The sequence below is a fragment of the Pogona vitticeps genome, chromosome 7, assembly GCF_051106095.1.
Source record: "Pogona vitticeps strain Pit_001003342236 chromosome 7, PviZW2.1, whole genome shotgun sequence".
NCBI lineage: Eukaryota > Metazoa > Chordata > Lepidosauria > Squamata > Agamidae > Pogona > Pogona vitticeps.
Window position 1 is genome coordinate 16,159,782 of NC_135789.1, and position 19,590 is coordinate 16,179,371.

The 19,590-nt window shown below is 49.9% G+C and overlaps 1 protein-coding gene across 2 annotated transcripts in view; it reads right to left on the minus strand.

The window, feature by feature from the left end:
* Positions 1–19,590, minus strand: part of NCAN (neurocan) — a 44,723-nt gene that overhangs the window by 3,400 nt on the left and 21,733 nt on the right. For both annotated transcript variants that reach the window (XM_020814285.3, XM_020814287.3), the window contains exons 5-13: positions 19,089–19,216; positions 16,920–17,213; positions 13,409–14,413; positions 10,719–12,065; positions 6,483–6,599; positions 4,397–4,510; positions 2,324–2,482; positions 1,375–1,457; positions 922–1,066 (exon numbers count right to left, since the gene is read on the minus strand). In XM_020814285.3, the coding sequence (XP_020669944.3) occupies positions 922–1,066; positions 1,375–1,457; positions 2,324–2,482; positions 4,397–4,510; positions 6,483–6,599; positions 10,719–12,065; positions 13,409–14,413; positions 16,920–17,213; positions 19,089–19,216 (3,392 nt within the window). The remainder of the gene's footprint in view (positions 1–921; positions 1,067–1,374; positions 1,458–2,323; positions 2,483–4,396; positions 4,511–6,482; positions 6,600–10,718; positions 12,066–13,408; positions 14,414–16,919; positions 17,214–19,088; positions 19,217–19,590) is intronic.

Sequence of the window (19,590 nt, forward strand, 5' to 3'; positions counted from 1 at the left end):
TCTCTGCAACGTGGCCAGTTTGTGGAACCGAGATGCTCTAAGGCCTGGGGAGAGGAGGGGAGGGAGAGCGGGGATTTACATTTTTAATTAACAGCTTTTATTAAGCTGATTGTGAGCCTCCCCCAAACTGGAAGTTGTATTTTGATGTTTTTACTCCTCCCCGGGATTGTTGTGAACAGTTGGAAGCTAATGTGACTTTCCAGATAAGAAAGGGTTGCCTCTTTTAAAGCAAATTAACAGGAGGAACCGGGGATCTTTGTAAATATGCTGATTTTCACACCCAGGGCTGAACAGGTATTAAAGAGGCATCTTTGGTTTGCAGGTGCTGCTCGCCTAGGGCGAAGCTGAACCGAGCCTTAGGCGAGCCATGGCGTGGTCTGTGTTGCACCAAAGATCACTGTTATTCTCAATGGGCAAGAAATTCACGACTTCTCCAACCCATCCGAGGTCAGCCGGTTGGAGCCGCTCTTGTCTTTCCAACTAGCCAAGCTGGCTGGTGGGTTTTGCGCTTATCTGCCACCCGACAATGGACTACCATTCATGAACCTTTTCTTTTACGGTGGATATAAATACGGATAAAGTGAGAAACTGTGCCCCATTCCTGAATCCCTGCTACTGATTTCATTAGAACAAAGACTTCTTGATCACATTAGCGTGCAGGGATCATGGCTAGGAGGCCTCAGGCAGCAAGCACCATGGGGCGGTAGCAAGATTTTGAGCGGGAGCTGGACTTATATCTCCAAAGGAAACTGCGCAGGATTGGCCCGAGACGCTCTCCTGAAGCGAGAAAGTTTGAAGAACTCACATTGCTGGCTCACGCGAGGGTTATAACTTTCTCCTTAACTCTGCCCAGCAAAACATTCCCTGATTCCCTCCCCCCTCCCCTCAGTTAACATCTCTTTCCTTCCGAAGATTACGTACCGGTGTCTTTTTTGCAGACGTAAGGCAGGTTGTAGTTGCACGGGACGTCGTTCCACTTCCCCGTCTCGTGCGACACCAGCACCACGCAGTCTTCGCCCCCGGCAAAGAAATTATCCGGCTGGTTCTCCCGCCAGTTCTCGTATTGCTAGCGAAATGGCAGAAACGGGCCAGTGAATTTCAAAACTCTGGAGGAGCTAAACTGCGTCCGGGGGGGGGGGGGGTTATATTTTTCTCGGCTCGGCAGCTCATCGGGCCCCGGTCCGTGGCACTGGTTTTGGTGGCATGTTAGGAGAAAGACGCCTGGGGCGAGAGCATGATTTTTTACAGGCATATTGGCCGCTCGCCTAGGGCGAAGCTGAACAGACCCCCTGGGCGAGCCACGATGTGTTCTGTGCTGTTCTGCCACGGAGCGACCCGGATTTGAGGGCAAGTGAGTCTCTCAAGCACACTCACCAGTCCGGTGTTGTCGGTCCACTGGAAATCCTGCTCCACGATGCGGTCGTTAAGCCCGATCCATGTATTCTCATGCCCAAAGCCTGTATGGGAGAGTCGTGTTGGTGGGATGCAGGCAGGATATTTTAAATTTATAATTTCTTCCCCCCGTATCTCTTCCTATTTTTCCCACCACCACCTCCCCTCCGACTCACTCCTCCCCTCTGGGTTCTCCGTTTCCTTCTCCAAATTTATATTTCCAAGCATGCCTGTCACACAAAGAACAGAAGGATAGGAAGGGGTATTTGAACAGAAAAGCCGAACTCTTCACCAAAATGAAAAATCTAACAGTTAAAGCCAACTACTTCAAGTCCAAAAGTTATATTTCAACTTCAATATTTAAATGTTTATTGGAGGACTTCTGTATCCATGGGGGAGTTCAAGCCCCCCACCCCGGATGCTGGAAACGATGGATAATAGTGAACACTATACATAACATAGTAAAAGAAAAACCTAGAAAAGTATTTTCTGCATGAATTCCCAAAACTGGCCATTAGATGGTGCCAGAGACCATGCTATGTATTCTTCAGCAACAAGAATACATAAGATGGTCTCTGTTTCTCTCTGGTGGCCAGTTCTGGTAAATACCTAGTGAAAAGATGCGTTTCTATTTTTTTCTTTAATGTTTTTAATATTTTCAGGCTGCAGTTAAGTGAAACTGCGGATACCGATTCCGCAGAGACAGGGATCCTATGAATTTTTAAACTTTCTATAGTTTAAATATACTGTATAAGTCTTTATATATTTGGTGGCACATTCAAGGAAGACTTCCAGATTGGTACACTAAAGAGAGACAGAAAGGAGGAAATAGCAGCTTAAAAGACAAATGATATTAAAATAAGTGTCATTTGTTCAAAATCCGTTGTTCAGGATGCCCCGTGCGCTTAATTTGAAGGCCCCGTTGACTTACTGCTGATGAAGTTATGCTCCTCCCGTGAATGGATGCTGGTCAGGTGACCTGACCGCCGGCGACAGTCTCGCTCCGCATCCTCCCACGACCGCCGGTGGGCGAAGTACCGGTAACAATGGCCTTGGAATTTATGCCAGTTGTGGTCGCAGCCTTCAGTGTCTAAAAGGAAACACATAAACAGATGCCTCGTTAAAGGTCCCCACACCTTTTACCACTCGCCTAGGGTGAAGCAGAGTGGACCCTCGGGTGAGCGGCTGCTTGACCCGCCTTGCCCCGGAGGGCAGGGCCAATATCAAGGGGTGGGAAATCGAGATGATATCAGAAAGAATCAGAAAAATCAACACTTGACAGCTGCTCAATGCTGGGACTGACAAATCACATTCTGCCAGGTGATTCCTGCCTAGGAAGGGTTGAACCAGATGACCTCTAAATATCTCCTGTTCTAATGCAATCTGCATTTTTGTGACAGTTTACAATCCTATACAAGAATCAACTGATTGTTGGAATATCAATGATTGTTTGTCTTGCATCTATCCAGTAGGACCCCATATCCACAGGATCAGTATCTGCTGATTCATGGGTTGAAAATATTTCTATGATATAATTACCAGAATTAGCCACTAGAGGGAGCCAGGGACCATGCTTTGTGTAGCATTCACTATTAAAATAAACAATGACTCTCTCTCTGGTCAGCGAAAAGTCAAGATCTTTTCTGCCCACCTCAAAAGGAATTAGCGCGCTTGCAGGGACAATTCCCCTACAAACAACACCACAACGCCAGCAACACCAAGAGTCAAAACTCTTGAGTGCCTACCGAGTGTTTCATGAATGAGCAATTATTAGAAGCCACTGATAGGTTGTTCTCATCTTTTCGGGCAATTGCCCGTCCTCCTGTGGTCCCTTTGTGTCTGGGTCTATGTGCTGTGCGGCCAAAGAGAGGAGACAGGCATTTGTAGGTGTTTCTCTAAAAGGAAAAAAAAAGACCTCCTTGTCTCACTCTCACACTGGAGGTGAAGACTCTCCTAAGACTTGAAAATTCCTGGTTGATATTTTTCTTTTGTGGGTCCCAATGAATTCTTAAACTTCCAGTGGGTGAACATTTGGGTAACGCATCCATGCAAGACCTTCCGCATCCACTCTGAGGCTGTGCCCAAGAGAAAGGGCCCGATCCATTCAGCTGGCCCTCCCTTCCATCTCTTCTGGAGCAGAACTCGCTGGAGCCAACGGGGTGGGATTAACATTGGAAGGAAATAATGAGATTCTCCCTTATACCCCTTAGACCGCTTTGATCTTTGGAGCACAGAATGTGCTACTGGGAGAAAGCTCAGCTCTGACACCAGAGAAGATGGTTATGTTCCTCCCACCCCCAACCCCTGGGCCTGTTTTGATTTCAGGGTGGGTGGATCAGCCTCCCTGTTAGACTGGAGCTTTGTTCCGCTTAATAGGATGCAGCAGGTGGGGGGTCCCCCATCACACTCTTTTCTCTGGGGGATTAACTAACTCCAAAGCATCGCTGGTTCCCTGCAGCCAGAGCGGGGTCCTTTGGGGACTAGATTAAGAGGATTCATTCTCTCCGGCTGCCATCAGGGAAGCTTCCCACGTCAAGCGAACTTCCTCTGGTGAGAGGCAGGAAGTAGACTTGCTCACCCCTCTCCCTCCCCCCACCCTAAGAAAGGGGCTACAGCAACACCAGCATATTTTGGGGAGATGTTCATGCTAGTATACACAGTGGTGTATGCCCCTGCATCGTGCGACGAGGGTCCCAGTTCAGATCGAGTTGTCTCCAGTTGGGAAACAAGGTCAGCCACACAATTATTTCATTGTTCCCAGGGTTGCTATCTTGATGTCCATCAGTGGGGAACACCCCGCACTTTACACTCTGGGGGATCAGGACTGCCAGAGCAGGAAGGATCATGAAAGCCCTTCCCTTTCAATCTGATTTGAAAACCAACATCGGGCCTCAGAGCAGAGGCCCAGTCCTCTCTGGGGTTCCTGCCCTGCCCTGCCTTGAGACCCCACCAAAAAAATTATTCCACAACCACAAAAGCCTGCCCAGAGAGCACCCCTTCTCACCTCGTTCGCACAAGGTCCCACCATAGCTGGGCAGGCACAGGCAGATGAAAGCGTTGATCTCGTCAATACAGGTGCCTCCGTTCTGACACGGGCCAGATAAGCAGTCATCGATATCTGCCGGGAGAGAGAAATGGAGGATCGTTTTGAGACAGCCCAGAGCAGCACGCCCCCAAATCCCAAACCAAGTGGCTGTGAAGAAGCCGACCCCATGGACCCGGGATTTTCCTGACTCTGACGGGTAACAAACCAGCAACGCGGGGAATCAAACCGGTGGCTTTGTCCAAGCTGAACAGCAGCTGGACCGTGGATGCTGGCATTCCCACTCGGGTGATCCAATCCTGTTTAAGGGAGGTGGGAGGAATTGCACCCGTGATGCTCAGGATTGGCCTGACTTCTAGGTCCTCCCAGCGACATACAAGGTGCCCTTCATGGGTTCTAAGAAGGTAGGTCAGGTTCTAACGACACACCTTCTTCTTTATTTCCTTTATTATCCTTTATTTCTGGGCTAGTAAGGACACAGCCCCTGGGCCAGTTTCCTCCCTCCCCAGTCAATTTCTGAGACCCCATTCATTCATTCATTCATTCATTCGTTCGTTCGTTCGTTCGTTCGTCCGTCCGTCCGTCCGTCCGTCCGTCCGTCCGTCCGTCCGTCCGTCCGTCCGTCCGTCCGTCCATCCATCCATCCATCCATTCACCCACCCTTCCTTTCTTTGTGATAAACCACAGCTCCTTGAATATAATTTCTGTGTCTCTGGTCAGCCTGCCTAGGAAAGGCTGTAGAACAGTGCCCCCCAAAATGGATGGTTGGGTCTGAAGCCCACCAAACCATGGCCCTAACTATTTTAAAACGGATGGACAGATGGATGGATGGATGGATGGATGGATGGATGGATGGATGGATGGATGGATGGATGGATGGACTGAGAAATATGATTGATGGAGGAGTTGAGTGGAGGTATGGCTGAGAAAGCATAGGCGAAGGGGGCAGTGGAGCTGGTGAGCAAATTATTCAGGGCTCAATGCGGGCGGAGTGCAAGACGTGAGCTGGATCCTTGGGGCTTATCTGAGCTTTGGGAAGTGTCATCCGGCTGCATCCGAAGTGGGGGATTAACAGTGTTGCAATCCAGCCATCAGATGCGGTGGCACAAGTTGGGGGGATCTGTCAGACGTGCCAAAAGGCACAACATGAGTGTAAAGTTAGGAAGAAAGTCTATCTGTGTTTTTCGGTGGACGCGGAGGAGGGTCATTGTATCTGAGATTTGGGAGCACTTGGGATAAAGGGGGGAAATGGAAGCTAAAAGGAAGATTTTAAACCTTGTAAACTGGCCCCAGAATGTCAGTATAATGAAGAAGAGGAATATTTGTGACATTTAGAATGAAACTTCCCAATTTTTAAATACACAAAGTTGAACCCAAAATTAATCATTTACAACCTATTACTTTTCGGAAACTATTTGTAACACTTCCCCCCCTCTTCCCCCGGGATTCGGGCCAATCAGAGAAGGATGATACCACCCAGCTGCCTCTGATTGGGTCACTCAGTCAAGTCCATTCAGAGCGAGGTCAGTTCTCCCTGCCCTCGTTCGGAATGGGCTATCTCAGCACTGTTGACACATCCATGAAAAGTCTCTTTAAAGCCACCATCTGAGCTATGTTTTCCTGAGAGTTAGCCCCATTGGATACAATGGGATACAATACAATTCTGAGTAAACACACATAGGGTTCCATGTTGCATTAGCACTTTTCAATCTTCTCTCTTTTTAACCTTTGCTGTTGGATTCTTTTCAGAAGTTCTGAAGACTTCTCTTTCTCTCGCTCTCTCCCTCCCATTGCAAAACCTTTCTCTATTTTCATACACCATGCCTTTTTTCTGGATGGACTTATTTTGGGCCCCATTGAAGCAAGTCACTCAATATCTTGTTTCCATACAGAAGGATGACTAATATACACACTCCTAACTCCTAGCCCATTTAGAGTGAGGTCTTTTTCCCTGCCCTCATTCGGAATGGGCTATCTCAGTTTCGAGAATTTTGATTTCGAGATGCACCTTGCAGACGGATTCTCCACACGTCCAGCTCCCTCTCACCTATTTCACAGTTCTCCCCTGTGAAGCCTCGTGGACAGTTACAGGTAGAGATGTTCCCGCTGGATTCACAGGTCCCTCCGTGCAAACACGGGTCATTGTCGCACGGATTGGTTTCAACTGCTAGAGAGAAAAACAAAGTGGAAGCAGTAAGACTAGGCCAAGGTTGCATCAACAGAGATTCAGTGTCCAGATCAAGAGAATCAACAGCACCACGGCTTTTTGCTGTGGTCAAACTTCATTGGAAAGCGTCTCCTGTTCTGGGCACCCCAGTCTGGGGTTAGGACAAAGTAGAACCTGTCCAGAAGAGGTGGACCAGAATGTTGAAGGGTATGGAAACCAAGACCCAAAAACGAACAGGAGAGGGATCTTAGTATGTTTGGCCTGGAGAAGAGAAGACCGAGAGATGGTTTTGCGATTCCAGAAGGTGGAACTTGAATGGATTCGGATTTTAAGAAAGCAGATTCCAAACCAGCTCGAGGAAGAACTTCCTAAGGATTAGGGTTGCTCAACAATGGGACAGAGTCCCTCAGAAAGAGGCAGCCTTCTCTGGAGGTTTTAAAACAAAGGTTAGATGTCCAATCTGGCAGGGAGGGTTTAGCTGATGGCTTTGCAGTGTCTTAGTGGGTTGGGCTTGCTGGCCCTTGGGGTGTGTGTGTGTGTGTGTGTGTGTGTGTGTGTGTGTGTGTGTGTGTGTGTGTGTGTGTGTGTGTGTGTGTGTGTGTGTGTGTGTCTCCCATCCACATCTCCCATTCTGTGATTCAGACCCCTCTCTGCTGATCTCCTCTCTCTGCATGTGTGTGTCAATATGTCCCATGTGCAAGGAATCTTGTAGCCCATGGAAAACATACAGGTTGAGGGGATCCTCAACCTGTCCAAGCTGTTCATTTGGGTTTTCCTTCTCATGATCGAACTGAAGCCTCCAAAACACCTAACCCCCCTCGAAAAGTGGTGCAGTCACCCCCTTAGCTTCTAATGAAACCCAAGGACTATTCTCCTCCTCTCTGGCAAACCATGAGAGCCGGGAACCTCAGCCTATAACAATGGAAGAGAGCGGCGACAGGGGAGAAATCTACATTCAGCAGGTGAACTCTCTGCTTGGCTCCCAAGATCATTTGGTGGCTTCGTTCCCGTGGCAGTTCATTTCCTCTTAACCGGGTGTCGATTTAAATCAGCCGTTTATAATTGTAGCTTCTAATGGAACGGCGGGATCGAAGGCGGGTTGGAAATTAAGTAAGTAAATCAGGAATTGTGAGCACTGATTGATCTTCTCCTGGTGTCTGTCTCTTCTCTCTCTCCCCCCCACCCCCAATACTTCTGTTGGATGCTATACAGCGGAGGCTGATTTAGAAGCCAAGAGAGGATTCCTTCCTCTTCTAATTAGCGATCTGCATCTCCTTCAAAATACCGTATTCTCTGGAGAAACGGGTCAAGCATTTCCTCTGCCTCGCAAAGAGGCAGAGAGAGAGAGAGGGGTTGCACTGGAGCAGGCCCGTCAACAAATCCGAGGAGGGCTATCAACTTCTGGAGTTGTGCCTGGACCACCTTCAAACACACCTTGATCTTCAGAGGGCCACTTCACAGCCGGTGAAAAACACAACAGCTGCCCCCTGATCAAAACCAACGGGCACAAGAGCGGCGGTTTCACGGCACGAAGCCAAAGCTATTCTCTGGACCCTGTCGATGGACTGGCGCTCATTCCTCATGATGGGTCAGCAAAGAATCATCAGGATTTGGGGCAGAGAATGGTCTCCTCTCTTGAGTGTGACCTCGACTCTCATTGGAAAGAGTAGGTAGGATCTGATGGATAGCTCAAGGGTTTAGAGGTTGGGACTTCGATTCCCCACTGGGTCTCCTTGACGGGGGCTGGACAGGATGACCTATGGGGTCCCTTCTGGCTCTGCCGTTCTAAGATGATTGTCATCCATGGTGGTTCTCTAATGGAGTTTCAGGCAGCTGCCTTTTCCAACCATGCATGGAGGCCAAACCTAAAGTTCTTGGAGAGACAAACACCTTTCTTTTAAATGCCTCTTGTCTTAAGTTGTTGTTTTTTTTGCCAACCGTGACAAAAAAATTCTATACTATCATTCACAATCTACTGCTTTTTTGGAAACGGTTTCCATGTTTGTGTTTTGCTTCTCCGCAGAGATTCTGGACTATTTGAAAATGGCGATGATGCCGCCCATCAGATTGGACCTCTTGGTTTACAAAACGCCAAGCCCATTCGGAGTGAGGTCAGCTCTGCCTTCCCACCTTCAGAATGGGCTATGTCTGTTTGTATGACTCTAGGATTTTAAGAAAAGATTCTAGTCCTCATGGATCTGAATTATGAAAGGAACAAATATCTGGCGGGGGGGGGATCTCCTCCTGAACTGAGATTATCTCAGCACGCCAAAACATCTCAACGGGGATGAATCCAAATCGTCCATGGAGCTGGTAGTAAATGTTTGGGGTGACAGTGTATTCTCCTGCAGGGGGTCTTTACTCCACAAATGTGAACTGCTGGATAGCTCAGTAGTTTAGGTCTCCAGCTGCAGAGCCTGGGGTTGGGTGTTCAAATCCCCAGAGGGGCTGGACTTCATGATCCATAAAGTCCCTTTCTGCTCTGAAGTTCTACAATGGTAGTGATGATGATACACTAAATTTGGCCCCTCTGATTCAAATGTTACACTTTCTAGAAGTGGGTTACTGTTTCAAAATATGCCCTAAATATTCTTTACGGATCTGCAGGATGGGAAAATAGTGACGTGCGAAAACCCGCATGTCAAAACACGAGTGTTGTCAAATGCAGGAGAACAGCCATAATGGACCACGGCCTTTGAAGTCCAAGTACTGGAAATCTGAGCCGCCTGAGTAAAATGAGACCTTGACTCTCCTCCCAAAAAATATACAGTATATACAATTCATCAAGGCGGGAAAGTCCTAGAAAAGTCGAGCTAAAGCTAAACTATCCAAAGCTTCGGACCGATTTTGAAGAGGCTTAGAACATCCGGCTGGATAAGCTCAGGGGTGTAGGTCTCCAGCAGCTGAGCCAGAGGTGGTGAGTTCGAATCCCCCACTGGGCTTCCTGGGGGAAGAGCCAGCCCACAAGAAGGTAACGGGGAAATGACTTCTGAATACTCTGTACCTAGAAAACTCTGAAAAGGGTCTCCGTAAGTCGGAATTAACTTGACGGCCTGCAATTAACATTATTAGAAACAATGACCCCCTCCAAGGCAGAGTCTCCTGCCTGGTGATTCTTTGTGTTTGGGTGCCTCAGATTTGAGACCTTGCTTTTCTTGTGCGGATTTGCTGCTCCCCCGTGAGAAAGCTTCCCCTGCTGAATTTTAACCAGGCTGAGTTTTTTTTCTTTTTTCTTTTGCCTCAAAAAGTCCGATTTGTTCGCCCGCTCTTTCCTCGGAAGACTTCAAAAGAACACCGGCGGGGAAACTCTCTCTGCCAGAAGTGCACGCACGGCGGCTATTACTGTGCGCACGAGAGGATAATAAATATTAAATCGGAAGATGCCTCAAAGAGCTTGGAGTGGGAGAGCGGGAGAAATCAAAGGGAGTCCGGGATGTTGGTGGAATAACTAAGGATAATAAGAATAATCTTAGAACTGCAGAGCCGGAAGGAACCCGGGAGATCATCCAGTCCAGCCCTGGTCAAGAAAGTCCAGGGAGGATTCGAACTCCCAGCCTCTGGCTCCATGAGACCCACGTCACTGAGCTATCTAGCAGTGCATCATCATCTTGATCTTGCGTATAGGCAAGTTGGAAATAACGCAGCAAAGTCAAAGTGTTGATGTTAAAAACGGTTTCTTCTGCAGGAACTGGAGGCCAAGTCAACAGATGGATCAAAAGAACAGCATTGTGAACCCCACACTTTAAATGATTTAATGTGACGTTGAAAGTCACTTAAAAAGGAGAAGAAGATTACGTTCACCTCCGTGAAAGGAACATTTGTAATGCTGACGCGTTAAATCTAGTGTATTATTTCCGAGCCGCAGATAGAGGGAATTCTCGGGCTTCGGAACAAAGTCAAAGACCACCTTTTGACTCAGCAGGTTTGGTCCCGTAGGGTTGGTCCTCATCATCTACAGGTAGAGTGAGATGACCGCCTTGGATTGCAAAAGTAGGTGGGTGGCAAAAACAGACGTCAACGAGCAGCCTGGTGCACATCCCAAAATCTCATCGGTAGGAGAACCAAAGCAAAGAATTTAGTGAAAGAAGCAAGAATTCATGGAAACAAGCCACTTACCAATCAAGCTGATGTTGGCTTCCTCGTTCCACACCGGACCCTCGTCCCCTTTGATGGTGGACAGATTTCTGGTCTCTTCCCCACTCCCGCTGTCGGGCTCAAGAGGGAGAAACCCTCCCGGCGAGGTGGGAAGGTAGCTTTCCTCATCATCCACAGCTCTGATGGCTTCTCCACTTGGAAAGAGGGAAGGTGGAGAGGTTGGGAATGGAAGTAGCTGGTCTGGAGACAGTGTTGATCGACGTGGGGTTGGGTCCATCTTTGGGGAGCCCCACAGCGTTGCGTCTTTCTGCCCCTCAGTAGGGACAGGCCAGGTGGAAAGGGTATGGATGGGAGATCCAGAGCTGGCCCCTTCAGAAGAGTGATGGACGGGACTTGTTTCCATCATGCTGCTGGTTTGGAGGACCAGGTGTTCCCCAGGATGATTTTGGTTGACTACGCCGGCTTCAAGGTGTCCATCTGTGCTTTCTGTGATCACCTCCCAGCCCCCTTGTTGCCCAGAAACACCCAGCGGCTCGGTCAAGGTGGAAACATCTACTGGGCTTCCTGGTGTTGTCTGGAGGCTTCCCTTGGAGGCCACCTCCCCATCTTGACTGGCACCACGGGTCACCAATGGCTCACTTTCCCCAAACAACAGCTGAGCCGCTGGTGAGTCAACGAAATCCAGTGTTGGAGAAAAGATGTTCTTCATGGACAGAGTGGAGGCCTCTTCCCCTCTCAGCTCAGTGAGCTCCCCCACATGCCAGCCGTCCTGATTCAAGATGGTGTCTTCTCCTCCCACGTCAAGGACCCTGATCTCCTTCTGTGGTCTGGTGGCATGGAGAATGTCTGAATCTGTTCCTTCTTGGGCAGAACCAGGCACGTTTTGCTGGGCCTCGAAATCAGGCCCCGGGAGCCCCTCGACTAAGCTCACCAGGGCGTTGTGATCTTCTCGGGAGTCATCACCAACTTCCCCACTCGCTTCGTCCATGGGGCCTTCGCTCCTCTTGCTGTCCAGGGAGGAGTGTGGGATTGTCCGGATAACCTCCCCGTTGCCTGAGAAGCTCTCCCCGTTGTCCCTCACCAGCGCCACCCCTGGAGGGTAGTCTCCTCGGGTGCTGGCAGCCCCGGGGCCCTCTGTGAGACCTCTTACTGTTGTGGTGGCCATCTCTGGAGGCCACCGAAGCCCATTGGCCACGGTTGGAGAGGAAGCCTCAGGATGCCCGAAGTGGGTTTGGGTCTCCTGGTTTTCCAACCCAGAGGATGCTGGGTGTTCATGGTCGTATCCTTCACCCTGTGTGCCTCTCCAGAAGGGTGAAGGAGATAAAAACGTGGTTTCTGGGTAGCTCCGGTGCTCAGACGCTGGTAGCTCTGAAAGAAGATGCAAGGAATTAACAATGCTGAAGTTCTCTGAGGCGTGGAACCCAAATAGGGAACTCGAGATATGAAATTTCCCTGGTTTTGGATTATAAACCCTCAAATCTTTTACCCCGGCCTTGTTCCACCTCACGGCCCCACTGCCTATGCAACCGGGCTGTCCCTTTTAAAAAAACAAAACAAGGGTGGTTCTCTCGTAAACACCATCTACCCCATCATCCACAGCTGAAGAACAGCCTCACTAAGCCCATTGGGGGGGGGTCTTTCCATCTCCCACCTCCCAGCCCTGGTGAGATGGGCGGGCATGGTCTCCAAATTTTTCCTCAGAAACAGTTCTAATTCCTCACGGAATGATTTTGGGGACATCTCATCATCCCCATCTCCATCATAGATTTCCCCCCACCCCAGAGGTTATTTCGGTAATCACCCCCCCCACCCCCACCCCACCCCCCCTCTCTCTCTCTCTCACACACACACACACACACACAAATACACACACACAGACACACAGAGTCAGCAGCATCGAGGGCCTTTGGAAAGGTTCACAACGAGGAAGCTGTTGCCACGGCAACCCCTCTGAGGATGCTCCTGGGCATCCCAAACCCTTATCAGGTGCCTACCATACAATCTTCAACATGGGAATTTTCAGGCGGTGCTGGAAAAAAACTGCCTCTATAGAAATGTATGACCAGTATGCACTTTTTTTTTTTTTTTTACAGATTGCGTATCTCTATTTAGGCTGCATTATTGGTTTTGCGATTCACCCCCCCCCCAAGGTGTCTGTTTTTTAAAAAAACAAAAGGCGGTGCTCTCGTTTAAGCTGGCTTGACCCTGAATCTACCCCAAAGAGGAAGAGGAAGGAACTTGGGTTGGCCCACCTGAGCAGGCTTGGCCCATGCCTGGAGTCTCCGGATTCAGAGGATTCTGCTAACGTCTAACAAGCATTATTGGCTTCCTTCTCAGGCTATCTTGAAAAGCGCCCGCGTTCGGGGACCCTGAAAGAGTCTTCATTTTTTTTTGGGAAGCGGGGACCTTTGGGGTTCATGGGGTTGTGGAGGAGCTTAGCCCCAAAGGATGCCAGGATGTCTCCCCCAGCCCCACTGACGACCAAGGTCGAACCCCACGGAGACCCAAAGCAGGCTCTCCCACCCACTTCCTCTCGTCAGACCCTAAAACGATGAGGAAAATGGGGCTTTCTGTCCTTCTAAAACAAAAAAGAAAAACCCAAACGAGGGTTCACTGCCTTGAGTGAACTTGGAATCAGAATAGAGGTTCCATTAGAAGAATTAAATGAAACGGAAAGAATGAAGAGAAGGGGCACCTCCAGATCCACTTACCTTTGCCATCCACTTCGTTGGAGAGAGCGTAGCTCACGCCGCCTCGGAGCGCCGCGGCTGGGCTGGGCTGGGCCTCCACCGAGGTCTCGATGAAGTTGTCCGCCATCTTGTGCCGCACCGAGGGCAAGGCGGTGCTGCCCTCGGTCTCCCCCTCAAGGCCCGGATCCTCTTCCACGATCTGCTGGAAGTAGCGTCCGTTGAGGCCCGTGTAAATGCTCCTCTGGGTGGGCTCGGGAAGGCCAGTGGGGAGCGGGTTCTTCGTCGTGGCCCCGGGGGGACCTCTGTGAGGTGTTGGGGTGCTGGCTACAGTGGAGGTGGAAGGTTGCCCCATAGGGAGATGAGTATAGGGAAGCTGTGGTGGGTCAGGGGATATGGATTCATAGGGGGCCAACCTATGGGTGGTCCCGGGCACCCAAGTGGGGTAGACAGGGTGGGTGACCCCCTCAGCGGATGAGAGGTCTTCAGACTCCTCCACTGAAGGTGTCACGACCACAGTTCTTGTCTCTTTGGTGGCCATCGCCTGCTCAGAATCGTGGCTCTTCATGGGCTCCGTTGACGCGCGGTCAACCGCGTGGAACGGGTCTAGCTCAACGACCAAGTCCAGGTGGGAGACACTGGGTGGTTTGGGAGACCCGTCTTGACGTCCTCCATCCAAAAGAGGCCTCTGGGGAGAAGTCGGTCCCTCCTCCCCAGTTTCCTTCCCTCTGGGAAAAGCCGTCACCAGCTGCATCTGTTCGTCCTCTTCCATCAACGCCGTTCCGGCTTTCTGTAACGGCCCGTAAGGTTCTTTGGCGAACTCCCTCGAATCCCCCGAAACAACGGCCTCATCTGTTTCCTTGGGGAAAAGCTCGTTCTGCGTCAGCGAATCGGGGTCATGTTCCACCAAGAGGTTCTCCATCAGCAAATCGTGGCTTCCTTCCGTGTCCTGGTCGGTGGGCCCCCGTCCCGCCGGATCCGGGCTCTCCCCAAACGCCGAACCCAGCACCTTCTTGCTTGACTGCCAGGCTGGAAAGAAACCAAAATAAGCTTGAAACCCATTGCTTTCACGGACAGCGCCATGGACGAATCCCGCCGGCTGGAAAGGTTAACATGCCTCCATCTGGATGAATATTTCAGCCCCCTGAATTAAGGAATTGTCGGTGGGTTTTATGCTGGATCCTGGTGCTACAGTTGTATGAATTAGCTGTTAAAAGGAAATCTGAGACCCTCGCCTTCTGGAACATCACATCTGAAGGACAGATCTGTGATAATAATGATGGTGATGGTGATCTTGAAACACAGAGTGAGAATGGATCCAGTCCAGCCCCTCCCAAGGAGGCAATGTGGTTGGAATCGAACTCTCAGCCTCTGGCCCCACAGCCAGATACCTAACCCACTAAGCTATCGAGCAGTTCTGTATTTATACTCTGTGTTTCCACTACTGGGTAACTCCTGACATGGCTTGCAATAAGGAGCAATAAGGAGGATGTGAATAATCATCTTAGAACAGCAGGGCTAGAAGGGACCCCTAAGGATGATCTAGTCCAGCCCCTCTCGAGGAAGCACAGGGGAGGATTCAAACTCCCGGCCCTTCGTTCTGCAGCTAGATACTCAAACCCCTGAGCGTGAAACCATGCACAGAGAATTCCACGTCTCCTCCACTGACCCCATATCATGACACGGACCTGGGGGTTTCTTTTAAGGCCAGCGTGGTTTCCTCCCTAGATATCTTGTCGAAAGGCACACACTCGAATTATACTATATTAACGGCCAATGGTTATGGTGCAGCTATGCCGGCCTCGTACTGCGTGTTTCTCTCCTTGTGCACCCTCTTTTCGCTGTGCCACACAGACGGATTATTCGCTCTCCCCCCTTTCCATATTTCAGGGTGGTGCAATTTAACGGCAGAGCAGGCGAGCCAGCCACGGCCGGCGGGATTCATTTTTCTTCTCGTCGTAGGAAGCCAGCAGAGCGCTCGCTTGACGATGACGAGGCCCGGTGATTTATGGACCAGCTCTGTGGACCAGGGAGCAAGCACGCCACATTTTTGTCCTTTTTAATAAAACCCACTGCCTGCCCTCGGGTGCCTCTGGAGAGTGCCGACCCCTGGTTTAAGGCAAGGCCGGTGCCGAAAGGGGAAGGAACCTCATAAATCCAGATTTTCTTGCATCTCAAGATCTCTCCCTGGTGGGAATCCCGACAAATCATCCTATGCTGTGAGGTGGGCAGGTGGCAGTGTATGAAGAACTGAAAAATCACATGCCCAGCCCATCAGCAAGAAATGAACACTCCGTTCTGCCCACATTCCTAATTAAATCAAGCTCTTTCTCTCTCTCTCTCTCTCTCTTTTTTTTTCTTCTGAACGATGAGGACCCACAATTTTCGTTATCCAAAAAGATTTGAGGTGGACCATCCTGCCGACAGAGAACTGGTTAGAGATGAGGTCTAATGATCGGACTGCGGAGGTAAATTAAAGATTTTTCTTGCCATTATTCAGACCGTTCCTTGGATGGCTATCCGGCACATGTGGGGAAGCGCTCGCTTAACCCACGAGGGTCCCATCCTTCCTTCCGGCTGCTGTGCCCCTAACGTGCTAATATTTTCATTTAGAAAAGCATCGGCTAGGAAGGGGAATGGCCGAGACTTGGGGAATTATTTCCTTTTTATTTAAAGGAGGAAACCCTGTACAAACGCCCATCTTTAGGTTTAAGGCACGTCGAAATTCGGGGAACCCATCCGTGTGGGTCTGTGTTTGAAGAATGATGGAGCTGCTGGCTAGCTCAGGGCCTTAGGCATCTGGTTGCAAACCCAGAGGCTGAGAGTTCAAATCCCCCCACAGGGCCTTCTTGACAACAGGCTGGACTGGATTATCTCTAGGGTCCATTCCAGCCCTGCTGTTCTAAGAGGATGATGATCAATAGATATGGGATATTTGTATTCTTCTCCCAGGAGAGAGCAATATGAAGATCGGCACCATGGATGTTGGGGATGTTTGGACTCTTTCCCCGACAGAACTGGCCTGTGGTGCCGATCTTCATATTCATCTCCCCAGGGAGACAAATTAGATTATTCATGTCTAATTATACTATTATAGAAGTACCACCATGGAAACAAGGGCTTAGAAGGGCCAAATTCAGGGAAATGTTCAAATTGTTTGAGGTCTTCAAGTCTGATTTAAAGAAAAGGAACCCAAAGGAGAAAGGAAGTCATGGACCTGGGCCATCATCCACCTTGGCCATCATCCAGGGGACTGGAAAACAGGCACATGGGTCTGCTGGTCAAACCTTACCTCACTTAGGCGAGACTGGACTTTGGTTGACCTTCCAAAAATGGTGTCCAGTTTAACAAGGAGAGAGCCAAACCCACGTATGGCATCTTCTCAGCACATGCCAACTGGGGATCTCGTTTAAAGTTCTGGCCAACACCCAGAACGGATTCACCAACCCCGTGAAAAGAGCTCTCACCCTAAAGCCTCCCCGTTTCTTGCCGGAGAGATGTAGGACGGCCCCGCATGACGCCGAAACGAACCAACCTTTGTAGCAGTAGGCGTCGAACCTGGAGCCTGGGTGGGGGAAGCCGGTCCGATTGGCATGCTGGTAGGCGGTCCGGACTCCCGGCTCATCCCCTCCGCATTTCTTCCGCGGGGTCCGGATGGGATAGCGGACGCTTCCGTCAGCCAGCCAGCCAGGATCACACTGATCGAGCCCTTCTCTCCAAGCGAGGTACAGCTGCCCAGTCGTCGCCAGGTGGGCGCCTCGACTCACGCAGTACTTCTGGGCCATTGGGAATGTCATACGTCCTGGGCTGGAGACGTAGAACACCTTTCCTGCGAGGATGAAAAATGTCACATGCTTCAGGTGGTTTTGCTTCTTGGTAAGTAGAAATCAGTCTTCCACCCACCCATCCATCCACCCACCCACCTACCCATCCATTCGTTGTTAGATCCATCCATCCATCCATCCATCCATCCATCCATCCATCCATCCATCCATCCATCCATCCATCCATCCATCCATCCATCCATCCATCCATCCATCCATCCATCCATTTCATGTTAGATCCATCCATCCATCCATCCATCCATCCATCCATCCATCCATCCATCCATCCATCCATCCATCCATCCATCCATCCATCCATCCATTGTTAGATCCTTCCTTCCTTCCTTCCTTCCTTCCTTCCTTCCTTCCTTCCTTCCTTCCTACCTACCTACCTACCTACCTACCTACCTACCTACCTACCTACCTACCTACCTACCTACCTACCTACCTACCTACCTACCTACCTACCTACCTACCTACCTACCTACCTACCTACCTAATTTCTCTAATTCAATTGTTCCTGAAGCTGAGGCTCCAATCCTTTGGCCATCTCATGAAAAGAGAAGACTCCCTGGAAAAGACCCTGATGTTGGGAAAGTGTGAAGGCAAGAGGAGAAGGGGACGACAGAGGACGAGATGGATGGACAGGGTCACTGAAGCAACCAACATGAATTTGACCCAACTCCGGGAGGCAGTGGAAGACAGGAGCGCCTGGCAGGCTCTGGTCCATGGGGTCACGAAGAGTTGGACACGCCGTAACGACTACAGCTCCCAGAAATCCTGGCCACCACAGCTAGGGATGAAGGCTTCTGGGAGTCGGAGCCCAAGAACATCTGGGTGACCGAAGGTTGGGAGTCACTGTGATAGGTGGTTGATTCCTGTCATTTACGATGTCCTCCAGAACAGGACAGGAAATATTCTGCCATAAATTGATTGGATTGCTTTCAAGGTGGTCCCACCTCTGCTGAAAATTTCCATCCGTTTCTGGCTTCCGTGAGCTTTGAAGGAAGCATCCGTTGAGCTCAGAGGTTTGCGATGAAAACCAGCAACACTTCAGCATCCAAGGAAAGACAAGACGGGTTTGTAACCCCTACTCAGCGCAGCCTCATTTCTCTAGACAGAGACAAAGGAAGTACCCGTGCATGTCCAATTTATCAAAATGACGCTTCCCTGCGATTCCGGGGCTCTGGGGAGAAACCAATTTGGTTTTTGAAGGCACTCTTCGTTTCATTAGCTAAGCTTTCTTAGAGCCGTGGATAATGGCTACGTTCTTTTTTATTAAGGCGACGAGAAGGGAGAATCTCATGGCAGCCCTTTTAGCCATTGCTTGGGGTCTGCGTGCACGGGCGGGTATGCGTTGGTGTCAAATCTTGCGGGTGCCATACACACGGCAGAGGGCGAGGGATCCCAACCATCATCTCCTCACCGAGAAAAACCCTGCAAGATTTTGCTGCTGGTCCTTATTCTGTCCTGGCATTTAAGAAGCCAGAATTAGTGTGCAGAATAAGACTCAAACAGTCTAAAATCCTAAAATCGGTGGACCTGGGAACATCTTGAAGCTCTGGATGGGTTGCTTGTCTCCTTTCCAACCATCAGCTTGTCCTTCTGGGCTGTTACTCTCTGTGTACTTTGTTTTTTAAGCACTCATTTTGGGAAGAATTAGACAGATCCTAAGGGGGGGACATAGTTATCTGTTTGCATCTCATCTGGATGTCGTGAGTTATCTCTTGCTGACGTGTCCTATTGAGTCAAGCTGGTCGAAAACGATGAGGACTAGGAACTTGCCAAATTCTTCTTCAATGTCTAATACCCCAGAGATATCTAAGCAGAAATCGTGGACTCTGAAAATAGCACATGACAAATACATTCTTGTCACTCACCCCGAAGCTCTTTTGCATAACAGTAGACGTCGTAAGTTTCCTCGGCGTCCCTCTCGCCGTAACTCCGGACGCCCGGAAGACTGTTGCGGTCTCCGTAACAGCCCGGCCTCGAAAGGGTGATGGGATACCTACAGTGGGAAGAGAAGGAGGGGAAAATATAGGGCAGGACAGAAGGTGAAAGGTCAAGAAATATTTCAGAGATTGGGAGTTCGATTCCCCCACTGTGCCTCCTTGACCGGGGCTGGTCCGGATGATCTTTAGGGCCCCTTCCAGCTCTGCCGTTCTAAGCCTATTATTATTTTTAACACACCTTTGCCTCAACCAGAGTGAGTGGCTGGATTCTGTGTGACCGTCTTTGCATTAAGAAAGAAAGCTGAAGGAGAAAATACTATTATTTCTCCAATTTTACGAGCCACGCTTAGAAAGTCCAGTGGGGTCTCTACTTAAGAACGTCCCTACTTAAGAACAACCCAACTTAAGAACAGCTCCATTTGCTAAATTT